Raw genomic sequence first — 25,907 nt, forward strand, 5'->3', positions numbered from 1 at the left:
ACTTGCCATGAAGAGAGTAATGGCAACCTGACCCAGTTGTTTGTGGCATAGCTGGAATCTTTTTAAACTGGCCCTCCTTCCCTTCTCAGTATTTTTCATTCCAGATCTTTTGAAGTGGAGAATGATTGGTTTGATGCCAAGGGCAGTTTTATACGGAGATCTCTCTCCCACTGAATTCTAAATGAGAACCAGATATGTAAAATAAAAGAAGCATTAATCACCTGTGGCACCTGCCCAACAGCTCAAGCTGCACAGACATTACACACGGCTAGAAAAACGTCTTTGTGAATTATTGGCCTGGCACTGGTAGAAATGAAAGATTAGCACTCCATTGAATTATATCACCTGTCTTTCATGATTAAACTGTAAGTAATGTATTTTACATGAACAAATAGAAAAGAAAGCTGCATTATATTAAATATCATAGCACAACTAAAAATGTTAAATTGATTAACGTGTGCAGATTTATGTTACACAAGGTTGATACTCCTTTGATGGATGTCTGTCCTGTATCAGTCCTGTAGAGTCCAATAGTCTTTTAGTCAGCTATACGATAGGAGTCTTTCAGTTCTTCTTTGTGCACATGATCAAGTGGATCTCAAATGTAATAGAGAGTTACGAGAGAGAAAGGAGAAAGAGCGAGCGTCAAAGGAGAAAAAGAGTGAAAGGAGAAAGAGCGAGCGTGAAAGGAGAGAGAGAAAGAGCGAGCGTGAAAGGAGAGAAAGAATGAAAGGAGAAAGAGAGTGAAAGGCAAAAGAGAGAGCATGAAAGGAGAAAGTGAGAGCATAAAAGGAGAAAAAGAGAGTGAAAGGCAAAGGAAAGCGTGAAAGGAGAAAGAGAGAATGTGAAAGGAGAAAGAAGAGTGAAAGGAAAAAAAGGAAAATGAGAGAAAGAAAAAGTGAGATAGAGAAATGTAAGGAATCTTACAACACCAGGTTATAGTCCAACAATTTTATTTTAAAATCACAAGCTTTCGGAGATTATCCCCTTCGTCAGGTGAATGAGTGAAAGGTTCTCAAATCGCATATCTTATATTAGGCTGGGACACCATCACACCAATCAAAAGATGTCGTTGGTGTTCAAACAGGCCAGTCACGGAGAACAGTACGTCCCAGTACACTGAATATACATTGTGTCAATTACACAGACAGAGAGAAAGAGACCCAAATGGCAGAGAGAGAGTATTAAAAACAGATAACTTTTTTTCCCTTTTGCTGGTGGAGTTACGTGTAGCGTGACATGAACCCAAGATCCCGGTTGAGGCCGTCCTCATCGGTACGGAACTTGGCTATCAACTTCTGCTCGACGATTTTGCGTTGTCGTGTGTCTCGAAGGCCGCCTTGGATAACGCTTACCCGAAGATCGGTGGCTGAATGTCCTTGACTGCTAAAGTGTTCCCCGACTGGGAGGGAACCCTCCTGTCTGGCGATCCCCACACCTCCACTACTCGCCTTCAAACAGCCACCCAACCTCAAACAGACCATCGTTCGCAGCAAATTACCCAGCCTTCAGGAGAACAGCGTCCACGACACCACACAACCCTGCCACGGCAACCTCTGCAAGACATGCCAGATCATCGACACGGATACCACCATCACACGAGAGGACACCACTCACCAGGTACATGGTTCATACTCCTGTGACTCGGCCAACGTTGTCTACCTCATACATTGCAGGAAAGGATGCCCTGGAGCATGGTACATTGGCGAGACCATGCAGACGCTGCGACAACGGATGAACGGACACCGCGCAACAATCGCCAGACAGGAGGGTTCCCTCCCAGTCGGGGAACACTTTAGCAGTCATGGACATTCATCCACCGACCTTCGGGTAAGCGTTCTCCAAGGCGGCCTTCGAGACACACGACAACGCAAAATCGTCGAGCAGAAGTTGATAGCCAAGTTCCGCACCCATGAGGACGGCCTCAACCGGGATCTTGGGTTCATGTCATGCTACACGTAACCCCACCAGTAAAAGGGTAAAAAAAGTTATCTGTTTTTAATACTCTCTCTCTCTCGCTCTCTCTCTCTCTGCCATTTGGGTCTCTTTCTCTCTGTCTGTGTAATTGACACAATGTATATTCAGTGTACTGGGACGTACTGTTCTCCGTGACTGGCCTGTTTGAACACCAACGACAACTTTTGATTGGTGTGATGGTGTCCCAGCCTAATATAAGATATGCGATTTGAGAACCTTTCACTCATTCACCTGACGAAGGGGATAATCTCCGAAAGCTTGTGATTTTAAAATAAAATTGTTGGACTATAACCTGGTGTTGTAAGATTCCTTACATTTGTCCACCCCAGTCCATCACCGGCATCTCCACATCATGAGACAGAGAAAGAGAGAGATAGAGGAAAGAGAGACATGCAGATCATAAGAAAACACATCTCATTTACCAGCATAAGGCATGTGAACTTTTGTTTCTTTTGCTGCTAATCAGGAGTACCCAAGGACAGATACTTTCTGTTTAATCATTTTTGGGATGTGGGCATCACTGGCAAGGCCAGCATTTATTGCCCATCCCTACTTTCCCTAAGAAGATGTTGGTGGGCCTTCTACTTGAACCACTGCAATCCATGTGGTGAAGGTACTCAAACAATGCTGTTGAGAATCCCTACGTGGTCAGTTTTCGGTAAAATATTAAGATGCCTACGTGGCAAAGAAGCAGAATGCAAAATGGTTAGAAAGGGTTAATTAGTTAGTAACTGAGATTGGTACAGGTGGCCTGGCCTCCTGCTGGGCCATATGTTTGCGTAGTCAGCAGGTTTGCATTGTCTTATCAATGTAGAGTCTTTGATGTGATTCAAGGACTGGTCTGAATGTCTCCATGTTTATGGCAGATCAATATAGGTAACGAGCTTAGCCAAAGTTGGAAGAACATTCCAAGTTGGAAGGTGAGGAATATCCCCTTTGATGTCTAACAGCAACATGGTCAGCACATGGACGATCTATGATTGGCCAGCAATAATGTAACCTCGCATGGCAACCTATGCCCGGCTTATGATTGGTGTTGACCCTTGTTAATTATGTTCCAACCCTATTCATCTGTATAAAAACGTGTGGATTTCTGTATGTTTCTTGTTCTTGCTCTGCCAGCATAGAGGGGCTCTATCAGGAGTCCAAATCAATGCTGCAGACTAAGAACCCTGCTATTAAAGTTGTGATGAACTTTAAAATGTATTCAACTTCAGTTTTTACTGATCCAGACTGAGGGGAAAGAATCCGGATCGTCACTGTTAAGTACGGAGTTACAGGATTTTGACCCAGCAACAATGAAGGATGCAAGACAGGATGGTGTGTGACTTGGAGGTGATGGTGTTCCCATGACACTGTGACCAGTGCATCAAGGGCTGTGCAGTCCATGGAATCCCCTACAGCCTTCTGCTCTCCCTATTTTATTCATCTCAGAGGATAAAAGGCTAAATGAGCCCTGATGAAAGTCAAGCCAACAGCTTACTGGCCTCCAGTTCAGTGTTCAACCAATGGAGCTAACTGTATAAATAATTAGATTAACATATTTTCTTGCAGATAGAAGTCAATATTCTTTAACTATCAATAAAAGGAGACCTCCATCTATCTAGAACTACAAAGATTACCAGAGATAAGTGCCAACACTTTCCAAGAATATTCAATTGTACTGAGACACTTGAGCCCTCTGAATCACAACTTCACTAATAAGACATTGGTTAATTAAACACACAAACACTAACCTGGCCCGTGAAGGCAGACCTGCGCTTTGGGTTGCAAGGATAGAAGATCGCTGTTGGGGAGGCAGGGGTTTTTCCAAACCATCAGTCACATTTTCTTTGCTGCAAACTTCAATCTCCTGAAAATGGGAATCACTAAGCTTGCTCCCTGCTGCCCGTCCCTCATTCTTAGTGTTTTGGGTTTGGACGTACAAGGAGCTCTTCCTTTCCATGGCGTTCCCACTGGTGCTATGCAAAAAGACTTCTTTCGGAATTTCAGCGCCCTTTACTCCCCGGAGTTTGAAAGGTACATGCAGAGTCGACTTGCTCACAAAGCTCTCCAGCGTTTCGGATCTTTCTGGGACAGAATATATATTTTCCAGAGGTTCATTTTCCTTTTCCTTTCGGGAGCACTTGGAAGCGACGATGGCATTCTCATCGAGGTGGCCAATTTTTTCGGCTAATTCTCGTCGTCGCTCAGCTTTGTACCTGGCGATGCGTTCTGCCCTGGTTTCCGTCGGTTGGTTCTCTTCAGGATCCATAACATTTGTGGCATCTGTTGGGAGGGTGGGGGGTTGGGTTGGGTAGGAAGTAATGTTCTGGTGGGCACTGTGGGTGGTGACAGTGAGCGTCCTCGCCAATGTCTGGGAGACTGGCACTCAAAAGGCCCCTCTCCTCTCACTGTTAATGAGAAACAGAATGGGAAATCTTAATAATAAGCTCAGCATGAAAAGAAAATGAACAGAGCCATTTTGTAGATAGAGTGACATGGAGATGGTGGCAAGGGGGGGGATGAAAACAAACGAATGATCATATAGAGGAAATTCATTTGTAACAAGGCAGAAGATAAGCTTTCCTGCTCTCTTATATCTCCATATCTGTTTATAGCATGCCCATTGGTGTGTTTTGTAATGGAGTTTCCACATTTTGTGGTTTTATTTCTAATTATCTAGGTGAAAGAGAACAGTGCTGAAGAATGGAATATTTTTCCCTATTAGAATTTAATATTGGCATTAAGCTCTACCTTTAAGTTAATTATAGCACCAGTCAGATGGAACACTCTTGTTAGTCTGGCACAGTTCCTACTGCCAACCTTCATACTGAAGGACTCTATATTGAGTCAGTGTAACACTTAGGGGAGGTAGAGTCATTTGGGTCAGTTACGAGAGGAGATTTTTGAGCTGGTCTCATGTCCATTGAATCAAGGCTTTCTAAACTCATGTATCTTCTGATGCTTAGGCAATATGCATTGCATCCATGTCAGCAAGAACGAACCCAGAAGAATAGGAACTAAAAGGTTTGTGACAATCGTTTAGCATTAAATCTTCCACCTGCATCTTGAAATATTTTCAGGTTTGCTCATTTATTTGCATGTGTTAAGAGTCTGATGATTGTTTACTTCAATTGGCAGGATTACATAGGAGCCGTGCAGCCAGTTGACTGAGGAGAAAAGGAGGCAATCAAACAAGCCATGCAAAACAAAATGAATGGGCAGTGGGTGGGATACAGTGTAGGACAAGGCATTAAGTGAGGGCGATGTTAAAGTCTGGCCTCCTTATTTGCCAATTTTTTGGCAAAGTCTTGTCATCCCTCGGCTTTGTACCTGGCAATGCATTCTGCTCTGGTTCCCTTAAGTTCGTTCTCTTCATATTATTTGTGCCATCTGTTGTGGGCGGGGGGGGGGGGGGGGGAGAGGGAGTGGAAGGGGAGAAAGTGATGTTCTGGTGGGCACTGGGGGTGGTGATAGTCACCCCTTCTCGCCACTCAGAAAGCCCCTCTCCTCTCACTGTTAATAAGAAAGAGAATGGGAAATCTTAATAATGAGAGAGCTGAATTTTCCCCTAGTTTACTTTCACAAAGACCACGAAGTAACAAACTCCTTAAAAGCCTTTAAAAGCAGCTGCTTAGGATTGTGAACAGCCACTGCAGGGGAACCTTTCTCCCATCTGTTTGAGTTGGATTCAATCCCAAGTTCCCCAGATTAAATGGCAGCACTGAGGTCATTTATATTTGAAACTTCAAAAATAACAGTAGCACAGAGAGTGAATCTTCTCGGTGACATGAAGGAGGGAAGTGCTGCTTCTGACTTACCAATGCTATGTGGCAATGTTTCGCCTATGGTTCAAACAGGCTACCGTCAGGCTAAAATAGTGTTGTATATAAAAAATACACAAATAGGGGAAGGAAACTTGCTGCCAATTTTAAAGAAATCTGCCAATGTGACAAGGGAAAGGACATAACAACATTTATTTATAGAGCGCTCCTCATGTAAAGGGGTTTCTCAGAGCATGTTACAAGGGAAGAGATGAATAGTAAGTGAGAGCAATTGGAGAGAGACTGAAGACATGGCCGAAGAAATAAGGTGGTTGGTTTTAACTTTCACTGCCTGGTGGAAAAGTAGTGGTAGCGAACCATCCGCCCATTATACACCCCATCTAATTTTCCTATCCATTCACTCCAATAGAGAGGAATTTTAGGCGGGGTGTAGGGTGCATCCACTAGGTGTGGGTGGCTGATCCACTACCTCCAGTTTCACACCGGCGGTGAAAGTTAAAATCTATCCAATGTTTTTAAGAGGCTTTTTTTGAAGGTAGATACAAAGGTAGCAAGGCAAAATGATTTTGGAAGAGAATTCCACAAAGTGTGCGTTTAGTGGCTGAAAACTGGTATCAGGTAGCAGAGCGGAGGAGCAGGGAACAAGTAGTTACCCAAAGTCAAGGGAAGGCGGAGTGAGACTGGGGGATATGATATGACTGCCTAAGTAGGATGGGGAGAAAACTGTACTGGGGTTTCAAAATGGAGGACAAACTGGTAAGCACGAAGATTGGGAAAACTTTAAAAACCAGCAAAGGATGACTAAAAGAATAATAAAGAGGGAGAAAATAAATTATGAGAGTAAACTAGCAAGAAATATAAAAACTGACAGTAAAAGCTTCTACAAGTATATAGAAAGGAAGAGGGTAACTAAAGTAAATATTGGTCCCTTAGAGGATGAGACTGGGGAAATAATATTGGAAAACAAGGAAATGGCAGAGGAATTGAACAGATATTTTGTATCTTTCTTCACAGTGGAAGACACTAACAACATACCAATAATAGTAGAAAATCAAGGGGCAAAGGGGAGGGAGGAACTATAAACAATCATTATCACTAGAGAAAAAATACTCGGTAAACTAATGGGTCTAAAGGCTGACAAGTCCCCTGGACCTGATGGCTTGCATCCAAGGGTCTTAAAGGAAGTGGCTACAGAGGTAGTGGATGCATTGGTTGTAATCTTCCAGAATTCACTAGATTCTGGAAAGGTCCCAGCAGATTGGAAAACTGCAAACTTAACACCCCTATTTAAGAAGGGAGTGAGACAAAAAGCAGGTAACTTTAGACCAGTTAGCTTAACATTTGTCATTGGGAAAATACTAGAATCCATTATTAAGGAAGTTGTAGCAGGACATTTGGAGACTCATAATACAATCAAGGAGAGTCAACATGGTTTTATTAGAGTTCTTTGAGGAAGTGACAAATTTATTAGAGTTCTTTGAGGAAGTAACGGGCAGGGTGGATAAAGGGGAACCAATGGATGCAGTATATTTGGATTTCCAAAAGGAATTCGATAAGGTGCTACATATAAGATTACTGCACAAGATAAGAGCTCATGGTGTTGGGGGTAATATACTGGCATGGATAGAGGATTGGCTAATTAACAGAAAACAAAGAGTTGGGATAAAAGGGTCATTTTCAATATGGCAATCTGTAACTAGTGGGGTGCTGCAGGGATCAGTGCTGGGGCCTCAACTATTTACAATATATATCAATGACTTGGATGAAGGAACAGAGTGTATTGTGGCCAAATTTGCTGATGATACAAAGATAGGTAGAAAAGCAAGTTGCGATGAGGACACAAAGTGTCTGCAAAGGGATATTGACAGGTTAAACGAATGGGCAAAAAATTGGCAGATGGAATATAATGTGGGAAAATGTGAAATCATTCACTTTGGGAGGAAAAATTAAAAAACCAAAATATTATTTGAATGGAGAAATACTACAAAATACTGCAGTTGAGAAGGATCTGGGTGTCCTTGTACATGAAACACAAAAAGTCAACATACAGATGCAGCAGGTAATCCGGAAGGCAAATGGAATATTGGCCTTTATTTCTAGGGGGATGGAGTATAAAAGCAGGGAAGTCATGCTGAAACTGTACACGGTGCTGGTGAGGCCACACCTGGACTACTACGTACAGTTCTGGTGCCCTTATTTAAGGAAGGATATACTTGCATTGGAGGTAGTTCAGAGAAGGTTCACTAGGTTGATTCCGGTATGGAAGGGTTGTCTTATGAGGGAAGACTGAACAGGTTGGGTCTATACTCATTGGAGTTTAGAAGAATGAGAGGAGATCTTATTGAAACATATAAGATTCTGAGGGGACTCGATAGGGTAAATGCTGAGAGGATGTTACCCCTCATGGCGGAATCTAAAACTAGGGGACATAGTCTCAGAATAAGGAGTCGCCCGTTTAAGGCAGAAATTAGGAGGAATTTCTTCTCCCAGAGGGTCATGAATCTTTGGAATTCTTTACCCCAAAAAGCTGTGGAGGCTGAGTCATTGAATACACTCAAGGCTGAGTTAGACAAATTTTTGATCAGCAAGGGAGTCAAAGGATATGGGGAAAAGGCGGGAAAGTGGAGTTGAGGTAAAAATCAGATCAGCCATGATCTCATTAAATGGGGGAGCAGGCTCGAGGGACCGAATGGCCTACTCCTGCTCCTATCTCTTATGGTCTTATGGATAAGGACCTGGAAATGGATTCCGATGGAGCTGGGCAAGGACAGAGGAAGGGTGTGTGGGACTATTTGCAGGAGGGAGTTTGGGCCACAGAATTCCAGATATTTGAAGATAGGGAGCCAGGAACCAGCAATTGTGCATTGGTTTAAAACTAACCAATTTTTTTTTTACACATCTGTGTAACTTGAATTTTCCTGAATCTTAAGTCTGGAACTATATATATGTTATTGACTTTAATCCTTTTGATGTCTTCTAGAAATGCAATTTACACAGATGTGTTGGAAAAAAATCCGCAGTTTGGTTTGTTTAAAATGATCACATTGACAGCCCACGTTAACAGGCATGATCAAAGCCTCTTTCACATGTCAGATCAACCCCAATTGGGCTTAAAGCCAGTCCAGTCTGATGGGATGAAAGCCTACCCTCTATGGCTAGATCTTAAGGGGGAAAGAACATCTAAAAAGGAGTATTTATTATTTAAAAGAAATCCCTCAATTTATATTGAAAAAGTATAAGCCCAGAAGTTACTCTGTGTGGTATTACAAACGATTAATGTTTGAATATAAATTACTTGGCAATTTTAACAAAGGCGTTAACTAGTTTAAAATAAACAGGTTAAGCCCTCCATTGAAATAACAAAGAAGGGAATTTGTTACAAGAACATTAAGCATCGGTATGCTAATATCAGTCAGTGGGGGTAATACTGACTTTGGGCAATAGTGTAAAATGGACGATATCAGATCAGCCACCTGTTGACTTCAGCGGAAATGAAAATTGGGAGATGTATCACGGGCTCATGATTCAATAGCGCCTGTTTTACACTCTCGCCCAAAGTCAAAATGACTCCTAGTAATTTAATTTAAGTTTGATAAGTGCTATATCGCACCATGTAGTTTGCAGGTTTTAGATACAAAGGTGTCATCCTACCAAGGGTCTCATTGTTGCTTAGGCCACTTTGAAAGCTTACTGGCAAGAAATCAAGCCCTGCATCCATTGAGAGCAATAGTGGCCATGACTTCACACTGGTTCAAAGTTCAATTTAAAGCTACCCCACTCAGTGTGGTGTACTCCGATGATGACATCACAGAATGGTATCAGAAAAAGGTGCCTGAACCAGTGAATCTTTGGTGGAGTTGGGAAATTGAAAGAAAATCACAAATATTTTTGTTTAATATAAAATGGGGGATTACTTTGAACAAAAAGAACTCCCCGAGGCGTTCCTTCCCCTTTAAGGGAAATAAGTTTGGAGAACTTCAATCCAATTTATTGTAGGCCACAGCACAAACACAACCATAATGTGGCACTAGTTAGAAGTCTCATTCAAAACAAAAATCTAAATGTAACATGGGTGCAATAGCCTGTACTCTTTAGTGATTGGAATCAAAGGACATTGTTAAAAGGAATAGACAGATACATTCATCCCAAGCCACACCTGATATGGGAGATCATTATGTTGACCCACAATACAAAAAGTGGGAGAGCATCCCATTCCCTGGCACTGTTGGTCCTCACCTTAATGTCTATGGAATTTATTCCATTCACGTTCCCAATAATTTAACACTAGGATTGGGAGGAGACAGCCCAGCCAAATTTACTCCATTGCGGCTCAAAGCAAATTCACTCTGATATGAACTCAGCAGATTGTTATCTTGTGCGAATCCTTTGTGTGCTACCTTCACATGTGTGAACCTCTGTACACTAATATCCAGCATAACTTCAAGGTCCCCAGTGAATTAGTTCTGACATTCCTCATCCCGGCTGGATTACACAAGTTTTTTGATTCATCTTATCTAAACTGAGTTTTGTCGTAATTGCCCTTCTGTTAACTTGAGGTATGATCCTCCCAGAGGAACTCAGACTGATCCACCCTGGTTTTGAAAGCAGGCTCGTGACAGAAATATTTGCAGGCTTTGGAGAGGGTGCAGCGGAAAGCAATCAGACAGATTGCAGGTGTACAGGGGGTGAGTTATGAAGGAAGATTAGAGAAGTTTAAGTAGTAGTCCAGAGTGGTGTCCTCACTGAGGTGTGAAAAGTATTCAAAGGAGCAGATAAAGTAAACCCAGATTATTACTTTAAATTAAGGCAGGATAGTAGAATCAGAGGACACAAATTTAAATCAGTGAAAGATAAATTTAAAGCAGATCTAAGGAAGAAGTTTTTAACTCTGTGATGTTTGGAATGAAAGGTAGCTTAGTGGAGACAAAAACATTAGGGACATTCAAAATGCAGCTGGATGGTGTAATATGAGAGAAAGAGGACTAAATGGATAAGTTTTGATGGAGAGTGAGGGTGAGAAGAATGGGAGTCAAAGGGCCGAATGGCCTTTTCTCGTGTTCCTATGATGGTGGTTTCATAGACCTGGGGAGAACCAAGGATGGTACCATCAGTGCAAATCTTTCAATTCCACTTGTGATGGGTGTTAGGAGGGAGGAAGGGGTAGAAGAAAACTCACTCTTAATTTTGCTAATTCCCCCTCTCCCTCCTTTTAGGGGTGTGATTTCACCCTTCAATATCTCCCTCATGTGCCCATAATTTATGCATGAGCCTTGACAGTGAGTACAGGCAAACTATTCAATCTTGGGGAGGAGGGGCATCACAATTGAACCAAATCCAGTCCTCACTCAAAGGCCACACATGCACACTTCTGGCAGGAGTCACTGGAGAGTGATCAGGAGTGAGAAGCCGGGCCGATTTTCTGTTCCCAAAACCAGGGGTGCTGAGGCCAACTGTAACATCTTTATAGGCTCCCTAGCTGAGACCAGCTAACTTGGCACAGACCAGGAATTGAACCTGGCGCCTTCCCGGACTGTATGGTTCAGCTATCACAGCATTAAACTTATTGATAATTTATCAGTTCATATCCAGTCTGCCTCCATTCTGTAAGATGCACCAAAGGCAGACACTCTACAACTGAGGAGTTGGAGTTAAATGAATGGACTTCTAGGAGTTTGTAAATGGCTGTTCTTAATCTAACAAAAGTCCCAATATTTTTTCTATTGGTTTAGTGGATCTACATGTTTTACACCACACGAATTCTTCAAATTCTGTAGCAATTTATGGGGGGAGCGAAAGAGAGGTAGAGTTTTCGAATCTAGTGAGGGTGCAAATGACATGTCAAAATTTACCAGAGGAAAATTTAGCTCTCTAAAGACTGAAGCTCTTTTCTTTCCATTTATCTACGGATCAAACTCTCAACCACGTTAACACCAATTCCCCACGGTGAAGTCATACATATTTTGATACATGAAGATAATTTTATGTATAAACACATCATCAGAGGCTTTGTTATATATTGAGGAGAGTGCATGACTTCCAATGTATCCTCTTATCTTCAAGCATGTTCAAGCAAGATTACCTCAGCACACTTCGAAATGTTATCTTGGTCCTTCATCGGCGGTGGGAAAAAAATTCAAAATTTCCTATTTCATAATTGTGAGTTGTGAACTAATCCTTGATTGACAGTTGAAGATATTAAACTGCTCGGTTGATAATTTGTCTTGTCAAAGACCTGTTCAATTCTTCTTCATAGCCCATGTTGTAATCTTTTCACTGTCAGTTTTTCCTTTGCAGTTGCTAAATAACTTTCAATGTACCAAGAGCAAAATCAAGTTCCAAAACGGGCAAACATTGTTGAAGTCACCTTTCTCCTGAACATCTCCAGAACCAGAAAGACTTGCAACAGGATACAGATAAAGGCAACACCAAAACATACAAGGACACAAGATCGGTTCAGATGAAGACAGCCCTTTGGCCCATCTGATCTTATCCTCACAGAGTGTCAACCTTACCCTCTTCCCAAACTCTGATACACACAAACTGCAGTGTTTATGAAATGCCATACATACATCATGACAGAGACCAAGGTTCAAAGCAATTAAAGCGTCCATATGACTCAGGAGATGCACATTCTCAACTCTTCAAAGCACCATAAAAGGAACTGGGCCTATTTAACCAGAAACAGAAAAATCAATAGAGGTGGATCCCATAAAAGGAATAAAACAGGAGGAAATAAAGGGCGGTACAGAATGAGGGAGTTTTGCACCATGAATCAATAAATAGCTGACAGAACGGAGATTCCACCACAAGAAAGGCAAGAACGGAGTGAAAATTCAAATTACTGCAAGTCGTCAATATGACGGACAACTGCTGAATCCAAAGAATTGGACCACAATTCAGAATCTATTGGGAAAAATGAGATTTTACTGCATTCGGGGCCATTCGAATGTGTTGCATATTTAATGAGCAGTTTCTGCCTCTTAAGATGCAGTGTAACTTGGTGATCTAGTGGGAAGGGTATGGAGAGTGTCAGCATCCCCTGGTGATCTAGTGGGAAGTGGATGGAGCATGTCAGTGTTCCCTGGTGATCTAGTGGGAAGGGGTTGGAGAGTGCCAGTATTCCAGGGTAGTCTGGACAGCCTCTCCACGCTTTGCACCAACTTTCTATTGTGGATTTCAAAGTTAGATTTAGATAATCCAGAAGAAAAGTGGAGATGGAGTAAAGATTCCAAATTCAAATTAACTCAAATGAATTTGTATTCCCATCACTGATCAAGATCACAAAAAAAAGGAAGGTTTACATATAGAACCCATGACCCAAGTAAGTCCGCAACAAAAGAGCCAACGAGGAAGAAAAACTGACAGTGAAAAGATTCCAGGCTGTGAAGAGGAAGCAAATACCTCATGACAAGGAGCAGCCCCACCCAATTGATTCACCTCTTGTCAATCAAAGGATTAGCTTGCACCTCTTAGGCATCTTGCTGAAGTTGATGAAGGTGCAAGATCAGAATGAAAACATGCTGAAGTAATCACACTATCACACTTCCAGATTATTGAAGACAAGAAAAAAATAATTATATATAACATTATACAAGACAAGATACAGAAGGGAATAGAGAGAGATTCCTTTGTATTGTATGTACCATATTTATTTGCAGACTCATGGACAAAAATTAAAATGGCTCTATCTCCATGTAACTATCACTCTGGTTCTCTCCCACTCTAATTCTGCGTGCATCTTCCATGCTCTCTCTCTCTCTATTCCTCTTACACACTTTCCTTACACGGTGACTTATCTCTCTGCTGTCTCAGACTCTTTTTCTCACTCTCGCACATTCTTTACACACATTATAGTTATGTATAGATAAATAGGAAGAATGCACACCACATAACAAAACCACTTTCGAATGAGTATCCTTTCCAAATAAGTCACACTTTCAATTTTTATTCCAATAGAAATTTGCTTGGGGAGAAAATAAACAAATGTGCTCTTAAAAACAGATCATAAACCAAAGGTTTTTTTTTGTATGAAAAATATTAAAGCTTAAGCATCAATTTTGGTTGACATTACCTTTGAGGTAAATAGAAGGGGTTGAACAGTGCTTCTCAATCCCTTCTATCCTGAAGCTACAGTCTCGTGGGCTGTGTTCCACAGTGGCTGCCAGCCCTTTCATACTTCATTCAATTGATTGTGATTCATGCAAGTCGAGATAGTAGCAAGCTATTCCACTGTGGGGGGCATCACATGGTGTTCACGCATATGCCCTTTACATCAAGAATCACAGGATAGCTGTAAGGAGCGAGAACTCAGGTGCATTCTTTCTCCTCTTTGGCCCAGAGGCCAAAGTTAGCACTGCTACTGAGATCAGGTATCTTAGTACAGATCAGGGATCCATTTGGGGAACCTTCCTAGTCTTTATAGCTCAGTTCCACATGGGGCAGTGCAATTACCAGTTAGGCCTTATTGTGATTTTTTTAAGAAAATGCAATACGTTTGGGCTCCTTTGATCAGCTCCCACCTAAATATCCACCAACCAAATTAAGCAGAGTCCAACTCTGAATTCCATACAAAACCTGCATATCAAAACACACAGTTTAAGCCTTTATTAAAGATCTCATCCCCTTACAGACTCCGTCGTTTTAAGTTGTTGGAATAAAGACAAATCTTCACCAAAAGTAATCAGTGTTACAGAAACACCAATCACCTCAGAATATATTCAGCAGCCATATTTTGTGATATATACACAAGCTATTTTCATGACAAAAGTTATTAGAATAGCTGCATACATTAAATTAAAAAGACGATAGATTTCCTAATTAAACATCTGTTTGGTTTCTTGTTGAATGAACCACAGCTCATTCACCTTACTAAAAAATTCAAAATTTTAAATGTCCCCAATGCAATTAATGTTGTGTATGAACTTGTGAATTATGCAGTAAATTTTATGATGCTTTTTACGATGGACAAATAATCGGCTGTGAATGATAAACCTATCAGCTTGTGTCTTTATTCTTCTGCGGATGATGACGTGAAGCAGCAAATAGAATTGGTGGATGGGATTTATCATGCTTGCATCTGCTATTCCCGAAGTTAGTTAACCAAATTATTCAATTTTTGATTGATTAAAATCTGAAATCTAGTTTTGTGTGCCCTCCATCATCACTTCACTGGGTCACAATTCTAATCACATCAAGTGATTATTTTAATCCAAGGTGGCCATCAGCAGCTCATAGGTTCCTGCTCAAACTAGCAAATCTTTGAACTGGAAACTAGCTTTGGTACCTCGCCCCTCTCCTATTCCCCGCACTTCCTGTTTAGTATCTCTTCACTTCTACTCCCACTCCAGAGACTTAAGCACAAATTCTAGGCTGACACTTCCACGCAGTGCTGAGGGAGTGTTGCACTACTTATCTCTCGGATGAGACGTTAAACCGAAGCCCCGTCTGGCATCTCAAGTGGATGTAAAAGATCTCATGGCACTATTTTGAAGAAGGGCAGAGGTGTTCTCCCCAGTTTCCTGGCCAATATTTATCCCTCAACCAACATCACTAAAAAAACAGATTATCCGGTCATTATCACATTGCTGTTTGAGGGACCTTGCTGTGTGCAAATTGGTTGCTGCGTTTCCTACATCTCAACAGTGACTACACTTCAAAAGTACTTCATTGGCTGTAAAGCACTTTGGGACGTCCTGAGGTCATGAAAGGCGCTATATAAATGCAAGTTCTTTCTTTCTTTTCAGAATATAAAGGGGTATTTGCATTTTTATGCTTCAAATTCCAATATTGCACCAACTAAAATACATAATAAATAGATTACAACATGGAGCTTTGCCATGTGAAGGATTGCAGGAGCAAACCAGTTACTATCATTGTACAAACAACTGCTCAGTGAAACTGCTCAGTAAACCACTCACAGGTTTTGTGTGAATTACAACCCAATATTTCCAATTAGAGTCACAATGATTTGGCTCTTCCTTATAGACTGCTTTATCTTTTCTTTTTCTGCAGCTTTTCCTCCTCCACACCCCTCCTCAAGGTGCTGACTCATTTCCCATATGCAACACTTAAAAGTTATTGTTACCAGCCTATTCGACCATAAAGAAAGAACTTGCATTTATATAGCACCTTTCATGACCTCAGGACGTCCCGAAGTGCTTTACAGACAATGAGGTATAGCCACTGTTGTAATGTAAGGAAACACAGCAGCCAACTTGCATACAGCAAAGTGCCATATACAGCAATGACATAAACAATTAAGTAATCTGTTTTAGTGATAATGTTTGAGGGTAAATGTTGGCCCAGACACCCTGCTCTTCTTCAAATAATGCCATGCACTCCTTCAGTACTGCACTCTGCAACCTCCTCCAGCCCTATAACCCTCCAAGAACTCTGTGTTCCTCCAACTCTGGCCTCTTGTCCATCCCCCATTTCCTTCACCCCACTATTAACGGCTGTGCCTTCAGCTGCGTAGGCCCTAAGATCTGGAATTCCCTCCTTAAACCTCTTTGCCTCTCTCTCCTCCTTTAAAACCCTCCATAAAAAACCTCTTTGACTAAGCTTTTGATCACCTGTCCTAATGTCTCCTTCTTTGGCTCAGTGTCATTTTTTTGTCTGATTACTCTCTTGTGAGGTGCCCTGGGATGTTTTACTATGTTAAAGGTGCTATATAAATGCAAGTTGTTGTTGTTCCACTGAAATCTCAGCCTAGATTATGTGCTCAAATCTCTGGGGTGGGTCTTAAACCCAGCAACCTTCTGACTCAGAGACAAGAGTGCTATCATGGAACCAAGGCTAACATTAGGACGGCATTACAGCTGAGCCTGATACTGAACCCACAAGCTGCTGCAGCAAGGGGTCAGTGGATAGCAATCAGGACATGGTTGGTTTTTCCACCCCCTTATCCAGGGCACTAAGGTCAATTATAGAATTGCTACTGCAGGTCGAGCTAAGATTAGCCAACTCAGCATAGACCAGGAATGAAACCTGTGACCAGCCTGGTCTGTATGGCTCATTGAATAAACTCACTAAACCATCAGGGAGCAGTAATCATGCTTTTGCACTGAAGCTGCATTTCTCTCTTCCCTTCCATTATCCCCAAGCTTTAATTGCCATTTTAGTGCTGTTTAGTGGCTCTGGTATATTTTATTACATAATATATACACCAACAAACTTTTGCAGTAGCAAAAATTGCAATTTATTTTTTTTGTAATCATTACCAAGACAAAACTACACTCTAGACCAATATAATAATACAGCCTCTTTGTGCTTCTCTACCCTCACAACAAAAATGAATAAGTAAAGGAAGAAAAAACTTGCATTTATATATCGCCTTTCACGACCTCAGGATGTCCCAAAGTGCTTTACAGCCAATTAAGTATTTTTGAAGTGTAGTCACTGTTGTAAAGTAGGAAACACAGCAGCCAATTTGCGCACAGCAAGCTCCCACAAACAGCAATGAGACAATGACTAGATAATCCATTTTAGTGATGTTGGTTGAGGGATAAATATTGACTAGGACACCGGGGAGAACTCCTGTACTCTTCTTTGAAATAGTGCCGTGGGATCTTTTACGTCCACCTGAGATGGCAGACGGGGCCTCGGTTTGATGTCTCATCCGAAAAACGGTGCCTCCAACAGTGCAGCACTCCCTCAGTATTGCACTGGAGCGCCAACCTAGATTTAATGTTCAAGTCTCTGGAGTGGGACTTTAAACGAGGAATTCACTTTTTACCAAATGAAAATAAGTCCCAAGATTCTCTTCCTGTCTTAAATGCATTCCATTGTTTTTTTATTTCATTATACCATTTACTGTTTTTAAAGTTAGAAGGGATGCATATTTTAACACGAAGAGTTGTAGGTTTCAGTGTAACAACACTTACATTGAGGGATTCCAAGAATTGCTGCACTACCAACATGAATCCATAAATTACACCTGATTACAGAAAGGTTACATGTGATTCATCAGATAAGAGGCATGGATTTTCTCTCTAATCAGCTTCAGAGTGTTTCTTTGTAATTGTACTACAAACACCTTCTCACAGTGGCAAACTGCTCAGATGTCAGCTATCAGTTCAAAACACAAACTCACTGAACCAGAGGGGGATGGGGGTCCAAAAATGCAGCCCATGGGCCATGGGACACTGATGGCCAATCAGCTCAGCCAAGTACGTGTTTACATTTGAATTTCATTGTCCTGGAGGTTTGAGGAAGCCTGTTCTTAGTCCTACTGCCTCCTAAAGCAGAACATCGAAAGTATCAGCAACTTGAGGTATATGCAAATGAACAAGATCCTAGGTTCAACCTTTCTTCAAGGGGGTGAAATGCATCTTGGGCAATAGCACAAAATGGGCAGCAGTGAATCGGCAGCCTGCTTTACACCCAATTTTCTTTTACGTTGACTTCAATGGATGGGTGTAAAAAATGCGACCAAATTGCTATCACCCATTTTCCGCTAGCGCTCAAGACCAATTTCACCCCACCCTCATGATGCACATTGCCTGGCCCATCAAGACAAAATGTTTACACCTTAGGACTAAAGGCGTCTTTATATGGATGACGTTTTGTTAGTGATATTTGCACAATGCGCCATCACATCAACTGCACGCTGCAATATAAAGGAGACAAACTCCAGTGTCCAGGACCCAACCTTTCCTGGACCTCAAGAGTGGCCATCTGATGGCAGACAAACAATATGGCTGCTTTCTAGCTGTCCTCCATTGGGCTCAGCAGGGACTGATGACCCCCTGGTAAATGTAGAGAGAGGAATATGGGACTCAGAGGACAAGGGTATCAACTTCTGCAGCCCTCTCCCAGAATCCTAACGTCAATAGAAAATGCGTTCAAAATAACAGCATCTCAATAACTATAGTAAATAGACTCTCACCCTGGCAAAGAAATTAAAGGAAGACTTGCATTATAAAGTGCCTTTCACGACCTCAGGACACCTAAAGCAATTTGCAGCCACTGAAGTACTTTTGAAGTGTCGTCACTGTAGGAAATGTAGCAGCCTATTTGCACACAGCAATATCCCACAAACAGCAATGTGATAATGACCAGATAATCTGTTTTAGGTGTTGATTGAGGAATAAATGTTGGCCAGGACACCGGGGAGAACTCCCCTGCTCTTCTTCGAATAGTGACAAGGGGGCTACCACTGAGCTACAGCTGACACTTAACAAGGTGATCCTTTGTCTCTCATTCATCACCATTACTGACAGGGTTGGAATATCCCTGCTCATAACCTCAACACTAAGCACAAAAAAAACACTGAAGCACAAAACTTTTTGGCACTTTCCTTACCTCACACAGCTTTCAGGGGCAGATGCACAGCCAGAAAACAAACATACTGAATGACACATACTGAACTGGGAAACATATATTATACATAATAGCAAACAGAAGGGATAGCAAACAGAAGGGAGCAATTACACGGGTGTAACCTAATATCAGGGTTCGCGTGACATTTATAATCTGCTACAGCTTTATTTTGGCCTTTCATGATGTCACTGGACCCCCTATCAACAACAACAACTTGCATTTATACAGCGCCTTTAACGTAAGATGTCCCAAGGTGCTTCATAGAAGCGATTATCAAACAAAATTTGATACCGAGCTACATAAGAAGATATTAGGACAGATGAGCAAAAGCTTAATCAAAGAGGTTGGTTTTAAGGAGTTTTTTAAAAAAGGAGGAGAGGTAGAGAGGCAGAGAGGTTTAGGGAGGGAATTCCAGAGCTTAGGGCCTAGGCAGCTGAAGGCACGGCCGCCAATGGTGGAGCGATTAAAATTGGGGGTGCGCAAGAGGCAAGAATTGGAGAAGTGCAGAGATCTCGGAGGGTTGTAGGGCTGGAGGAGGTTACAAAGATGAGGGGTGAGGCCATGGAGGGATTTGAAAACAATGATGAGAATTTTAAAATCGTGGTGTTCCCGGACCGGGAGCCAATGCAGGTCTGTGAGCACAGGGGTGATGGATGATTGGGATTTGGTGCGAGTTAGGATACGGGCAGAGTTTTGAATGAGCTCAAGTTTATGGAGGGTGACAGATAGGAGACCGGCCAGGAGAGCATTGGAATAGTCAAGTTTAGAGGTAACAAAGGCATGGATGGAGAATTCAGCAGCAGATGAGCTGAGGCAGAGGCGGAGACAGAGGTGGAAATAGGCGGTCTTGGTGATGGAGCGGATATGTGGTTAGAAGCTCATCTCAGGGTCAAATAGGACGCCAAGGTTGTGAACGGTCTGGTTCAGCCTCAGGCATGGCCAAGGAGAGGGATGGAGTTGGTGGCTAGGGAAATGACAAAGGCAAACCAAGCCCAGTCGACCCTGCAAAGTCCTCCTCACTAACATCTGGGGACTTGTGCCAAAATTGGGAGAGCTGTCCCACAGACTAGTCTGAAATAGCCATACTCACAGAATCATACCTTTCAGCCAACGTCCCAGACTCTTCCATCACCATCCCTGGGCATGTCCTGTCCCACCGGCAGGACAGACCAGCCAGAGGTGGCGGTACAGTGATATACAGTCAGGAGGGAGTGGCCCTTGGAGTCCTCAACATTGACTCCGGACCCCATGAAATCTCATGGCATTAGGTCAAACATGGGCAAGGAAACCTCCTGCTGATTACCACTTACTGCCCTCCCTCAGCTGATGAATCAGTCCTCCTCCATGTTGAGCACCACTTGGAGGAAGCACGGAGGGTAGAAAGGGCACAGAATGTACTCTGGGTGGGGGACTTCAATGTCCATCACCAAGAGTGGCTCGGTAGTACCATTACTGATCAAGCTGGCTGAGTCCTGAAGGACATAGCTGCCAGACTGGGCCTGCGGCAGGTGGTGAGCGAACCAACACAAGGGAAATACTTACTTGACCTCGTCCTCACCAATCTACCTGTCGCAAATGCATCTGTCCATGACAGTATTGGTAGGAGTGACCACCGCACAGTCCTCGTGGAGACGAAATCCCGTCTTCGCACTGAGGACACCATCCAACGTGATGTGTGGCACTACCACCGTGCTAAATGGAATAGATTCGGAACAGATGTAGCAGCTCAAAACTGGGCATCCATGAGGCGCTGTGGGCCATCAGCAGCAGAATTGTATTCCAGCACAATCTGTAACCTCATGGCCCAGCATATTCATCACTCTACCATTACCAACATGCCAGGGGATCAACCCTGGTTCAATGAGGAGTGCAGAAGAGCATGCCAGGAGCAGCACCAGGCGTACCTAAAAATGAGGTGCCAACCTGGTGAAGCTGCAACTCAGGACTACATGCATGTTAAACAGTGGAAGCAACATGCTATCGACAGAGCTAAGCGATTCCACAACCAACGGATCAGATCAAAGCTCTGCAGTCCTGCCACATCCAGTCGTGAATGGTGGTGGACAATTAAACAACTAACAGGAGGAGGAGGCTCTGTAAACATCCCCATCCTTAATGATGGCGGAGTCCAGCACGTGAGTGCAAAAGACAAGGTTGAAGCATTTGCAACCATCTTCAGCCAGAAGTGCCGAGTGGATGATCCATCTTGGCCTCCTCCCGATATCCCCACCATCACAGAAGCCAGTCTTCAGCCAATTCGACTCACTCCACGTGATATCAAGAAGCGGCTGAGTGCACTGGATACAGCAAAGGCTATGGGCCCTGACAACATCCTGGCTGTAGTGCTGAAGACTTGTGCTCCAGAACTAGCTGCGCCTCTAGCCAAGCTGTTCCAGTACAGCTACAACACTGGCATCTACCCGACAATGTGGAAAATTGCCCAGGTATGTCCTGTCCACAAAAAGCAGGACAAATCCAATCCGGCCAATTACCACCCCATCAGTCTACTCTCAATCATCAGCAAAGTGATGGAAGGTGTCGTCGACAGTGCTATCAAGCGGCACTTACTCACCAATAACCTGCTCACCGATGCTCAGTTTGGGTTTCGCCAGGACCACTCGGCTCCAGACCTCATTACAGCCTTGGTCCAAACATGGACAAAAGAGCTGAATTCCAGAGGTGAGGTGAGAGTGACTGCTCTTGACATCAAGGCAGCATTTGACCGAGTGTGGCACCAAGGAGCCCTAATAAAATTGAAGTCAATGGGAATCAGGGGGATAACTCTCCAGTGGCTGGAGTCATACCTAGCACAAAGGAAGATGGTAGTGGTTGTTGGAGGCCAATCATCTCAGCCCCAGGACACTGCTGCAGGAGTTCCTCAGGGCAGTGTCCTAGGCCCAACCATCTTCAGCTGCTTCATCAATGACCTTCCCTCCATCATAAGGTCAGAAATGGGGATGCTCGCTGATGATTGCACAGTGTTCAGTGCCATTCACAACCCCTCTGATAATGAAGCAGTCCGTGCCCACATGCAGCAATACCTGGACAACATCCAGGCTTGGGCTCATAAGTGGCAAGTAACATTCACGCCAGACAAGCGCCAGGCAATGACTATCTCCAATAAGAGAGAGTCCAATCACCTCCCCTTGACATTCAACGGCATTATCATCGCCGAATCCCCCACCATCAACATCCTGGGGATCAGCACTGACCAGAAACTTAACTGGACCAGCCATATAAATACTGTGGCTACATGAGCAGGTCAGAGGCTGGGTATTCTGCGGCAAGTCAGGAGTGTGATGGAATACTCTTCACTTGCCTGGATGAGTGCAGGTCCAACAATACTCAAGAAGCTCGACACCATCCAGGACAAAGCAGCCCGCTTGATTGGCACCCCATCCACCATCCTAAACGTTCACTCCCTTCACCACCGGCGCACTGTGGCTGCAGTGTGTACCATCCACAGGATGCACTGCAGCAACTTGCCAAGGCTTCTTCGACAGCACCTTCCAAACCAGCCACCTCTACCACCTAGAAGGACAAGAGCAGCAGGCACATGGGAACAACACCACCTGCACGTCCCCTCCAATGCACACACCATCCCGACTTGGAAATATATTGCCATTCCTTCATCATCGCTGGGTCAAAATCCTGGAACTCCCTTCCTAACAGCACTGTGGGAGAACCTTCACCACACGGACTGCAATGGTTCAAGAAGGTGGCTCACCACCACCTTCTCTAGGGCAATAAGGGATGGGCAATAAATTCTGGCCTTGCCAGCGACGCCCACATCCCATGAACGAATAATAAAAAAAATTATATTACGGCCTTGAATGTATCCTTTGCTAATCGTTATTCTAGGTTTAACAACAGACCCCTCTTCTACCTACCCAAATATTTTTTTTTCTCACTCCCTTTCTCCTCTCCTGAAGGTTGAGTCTTTGATGGGCTACAGTTCCACAAATGTCCATCGCCCTCTGGTGCCTCACCTGCGTGATCATTATTCATGTGTGAGGCTTGGCAGTGGGTGTCAGGAGGATATTCCACCACAGTCAAACCTATTCCTGTCCTCACACCAATGTCCACACTTCCGGCAGGAGTCACAATTTAGAGATGGGAATTGTGGCTGGTTTTCCCTCTTTCAGACCAAGGTAATGCTGAGGGAAATTATAGTGACTCGACCGCCACCCTGGCCAAGATTATCCAGCTCAGTAGAGTTCGGGAGGCGGGGGGGTGGGTGGGTGAAATTCAGCTTTGGCAGGGACGTAGCACAGCGACCACCAAACTCAATTTTCCTTTCCACTGAAGGCTGTATAACGAGCGGCTGATCTGCTACAGCCCGTTGTACATCTCTGCTGAAGCAGGATTTCAAACCTGGGATCAAACCTCGGATCTTCCTGATGTGTGTAGCACAGCTACTCACTGGATAAACTCATCTAGCCTTGGGGGGCAGCCCCCTGTCAATATATATACCTATGGAAACCTCCAAAAAGATGAATCAAGTCAGAGACTTCGGATAATCTGGACAACAGTTGGCGACATATTTAAAAGTTCCATTCTGGGTAGTTTCCTGGGCAGCTCAATGGTTCCATGCAATGCTTGGTATGGCTTAACACCACACAAACTAGAAGATCTCTAGTTTGAACCCTGCAATTGTAGCTCTACAATAGGGATTAGCACCCATTGGCTGGGGAGGAGAGGAAGTCAGCAAGGTTTCCCTCTCCTCTGACTCGTGTGTGGGCATCAGGTGAGGACTGTACCAGGTTCAGCAGGAACACCTCTATCGTCTAATAAGATGACAACACTCATTCTTTAGGCTCACACATGAGTTCAAATCCCACCATGGGCAGTTTGAGAATTTGAATTCATTTTTTTTAAAATCTGGAAATAAATATCTGGTATCAGTAAAAGTGACCATGAAGCTGTTGGATTGTCATAAAACCCCAACTGGTTCATTAATGTCCTTTAGCGAAGGAAACCTGCCGTCCTTACCCGGTCTGGCCATTGTGTGACTCCAGTTCCACATCAACACGGTTGTCTTTTAACTGCCCTCTGAAGTGGCCCAGCAAGCCGCTCAGTTTTATCAAACTGCTACAAAGAATAAACCGAACAGCATTGTGAGAGCACCTTCACCACACGGACAGCAGCGGTCCAAGAAGAAGGCCCACCACCACCTTCTCAAGGGCAACTAGGGATGGGCAATAAATGCCAACCTTGCCAGCAACACCCACATCCCAAGAATGATTTTTTTTAGATACAGCAGATTGCACGAGCTACTGGATTTTAGTGCCATGAAACTGCTCCCTAACCAGAATCAGCACCTTGGGGAGAGGAGTGGAGCAGAGAAAATTAGAAAACAAACTAATAGCACTGCTTCCTGAATTACCATCTGCTCTCACCTCAGGCATACACAAAAAAAGCACTGTCACTCGCTACGGTACAGATAAGATCACATTTTCTCCTTTGCTGCTGTAGGTTTTGCTGAGCTGAGTGTATTCCCTAAATTACTGACTTAACTCTAGAACATTGACTAAATGTTCTCAATTCCTCAGACTAGCTGTTAACACAGCCTCAAGGTTTATTAAGTAACGCGATGCCCCAGCAGGAGATGAACTCAGAAACTAAACTCAGACTCTAAACTTGAGCATAAAAATGTAGAAGTCAATGAGTGGTAATAAATCTGATATAGGAATAAGGGCAAACATTTCTTATATCAACTTAATGCAATGGGATATATCTAATAGGCTCAACCACGCACATGAACAGACATGTTGCAAAAGGAAGTCATTATATTGCACAATACATTTTTTTAAAATAGTAATTTTCATGCATTAAAATCCTAACTTAGTGTAGTATTATTTCTAATATAGCAGGATTTAACTGAGAAGTTGAAAGAACACCAAAGCCTTGCTAACAACTTGCAGGCAGTTGAGTGCAAAACTTATAGGCTTGAGAGACGTCTGACTAGCTCAGTCCTCGGATACACTTTCAGGATTTTTTTAATTAAAGGAGATTTACAAAAATCTTTTTTTTTTTGAATCGTTACAAAAGAAACCGGGACATTTTCAAAAGTTAAACTGACTCACAGTCTGGCCGTTCTCCAGGCTCCAGTCAGCTGAACTTTCCCCCCGCAGTCTCCGGGCGCATCAACCCTGAGGTGAGCGGTGTGAGGTTGTGGGCAGCCCGGTGATCGCCTCGCCTCGCCTCGGCTCGCTCCTCTCCCAAAGCCCTCGGCGACTCTCCTCCCTCTGCTACCGGGACACCTCTTTACATTAACCCTCCGTGTGCCGAGGAGCCGTCCACAGCGCCAGAAAACAAAAGGCTCACTCAGTTTCCCTTCCTGCCGCAGGTTTTTAAAGCAGACACATCCGCAAACAACACAGGTTACGAAACTGTCACTTTAGGAGACTTGTCACTCAGTGAGAATGTGACCAAACGGGTTCTGCTGACACAGATCACTGGTGGAGACACAAATCCAGTTCACTCGACTCCAGCTTCTCACAGTAAACATTTCAAAGCACTGGCCCCTTCTTCATTGTTGGTATCTGTCAAATGTCCCTGTGCTCTTTGACACCCAAATCCATCCTATTCACTTTCTGGAAGAAAGTTGAGTCTACAACTCACACACTGCGCAGTGTGGTGTGTGAAAGTGTTTATTTGTACTGGATTTTTCTCAAGGTGCAAAGACTTTGGCCTCAGTGGGCGGGGCACGTACTGGAGGCTGAATCACCTAATGAAATACAGGCACTGAACATCACACTTTCCTCCTGCGCTTCACAGCAGGCAGCTTTGGTTGGACGGAGGATGTAAAGCGGGCACGCAGCGACAATCTGGTTCAGAGGA

General features: G+C 43.4%; 1 protein-coding gene across 8 annotated transcripts in view; it reads right to left on the reverse strand.

Moving 5' to 3' along the window:
- The window catches only part of LOC137300003 (supervillin-like), a 159,761-nt gene that overhangs the window by 108,218 nt on the left and 25,636 nt on the right, over window positions 1-25,907 (reverse strand). For 5 of the 8 annotated variants that reach the window (XM_067969077.1, XM_067969080.1, XM_067969076.1 and 2 more), the window contains exon 2: window positions 3,714-4,370. In XM_067969077.1, coding sequence (XP_067825178.1) covers window positions 3,714-4,231 — 518 coding nt within the window. In that variant the 5' untranslated portion in view covers window positions 4,232-4,370. Of the gene's footprint in view, window positions 1-3,713; window positions 4,371-25,150; window positions 25,433-25,907 lie in introns of those variants that run through there. The other 3 variants (XM_067969074.1, XM_067969079.1, XM_067969078.1) reach the window with 3 other exon arrangements.

This window comes from Heptranchias perlo, chromosome 30 (genome assembly GCF_035084215.1).
Source record: "Heptranchias perlo isolate sHepPer1 chromosome 30, sHepPer1.hap1, whole genome shotgun sequence".
Classification (NCBI taxonomy): domain Eukaryota; kingdom Metazoa; phylum Chordata; class Chondrichthyes; order Hexanchiformes; family Hexanchidae; genus Heptranchias; species Heptranchias perlo.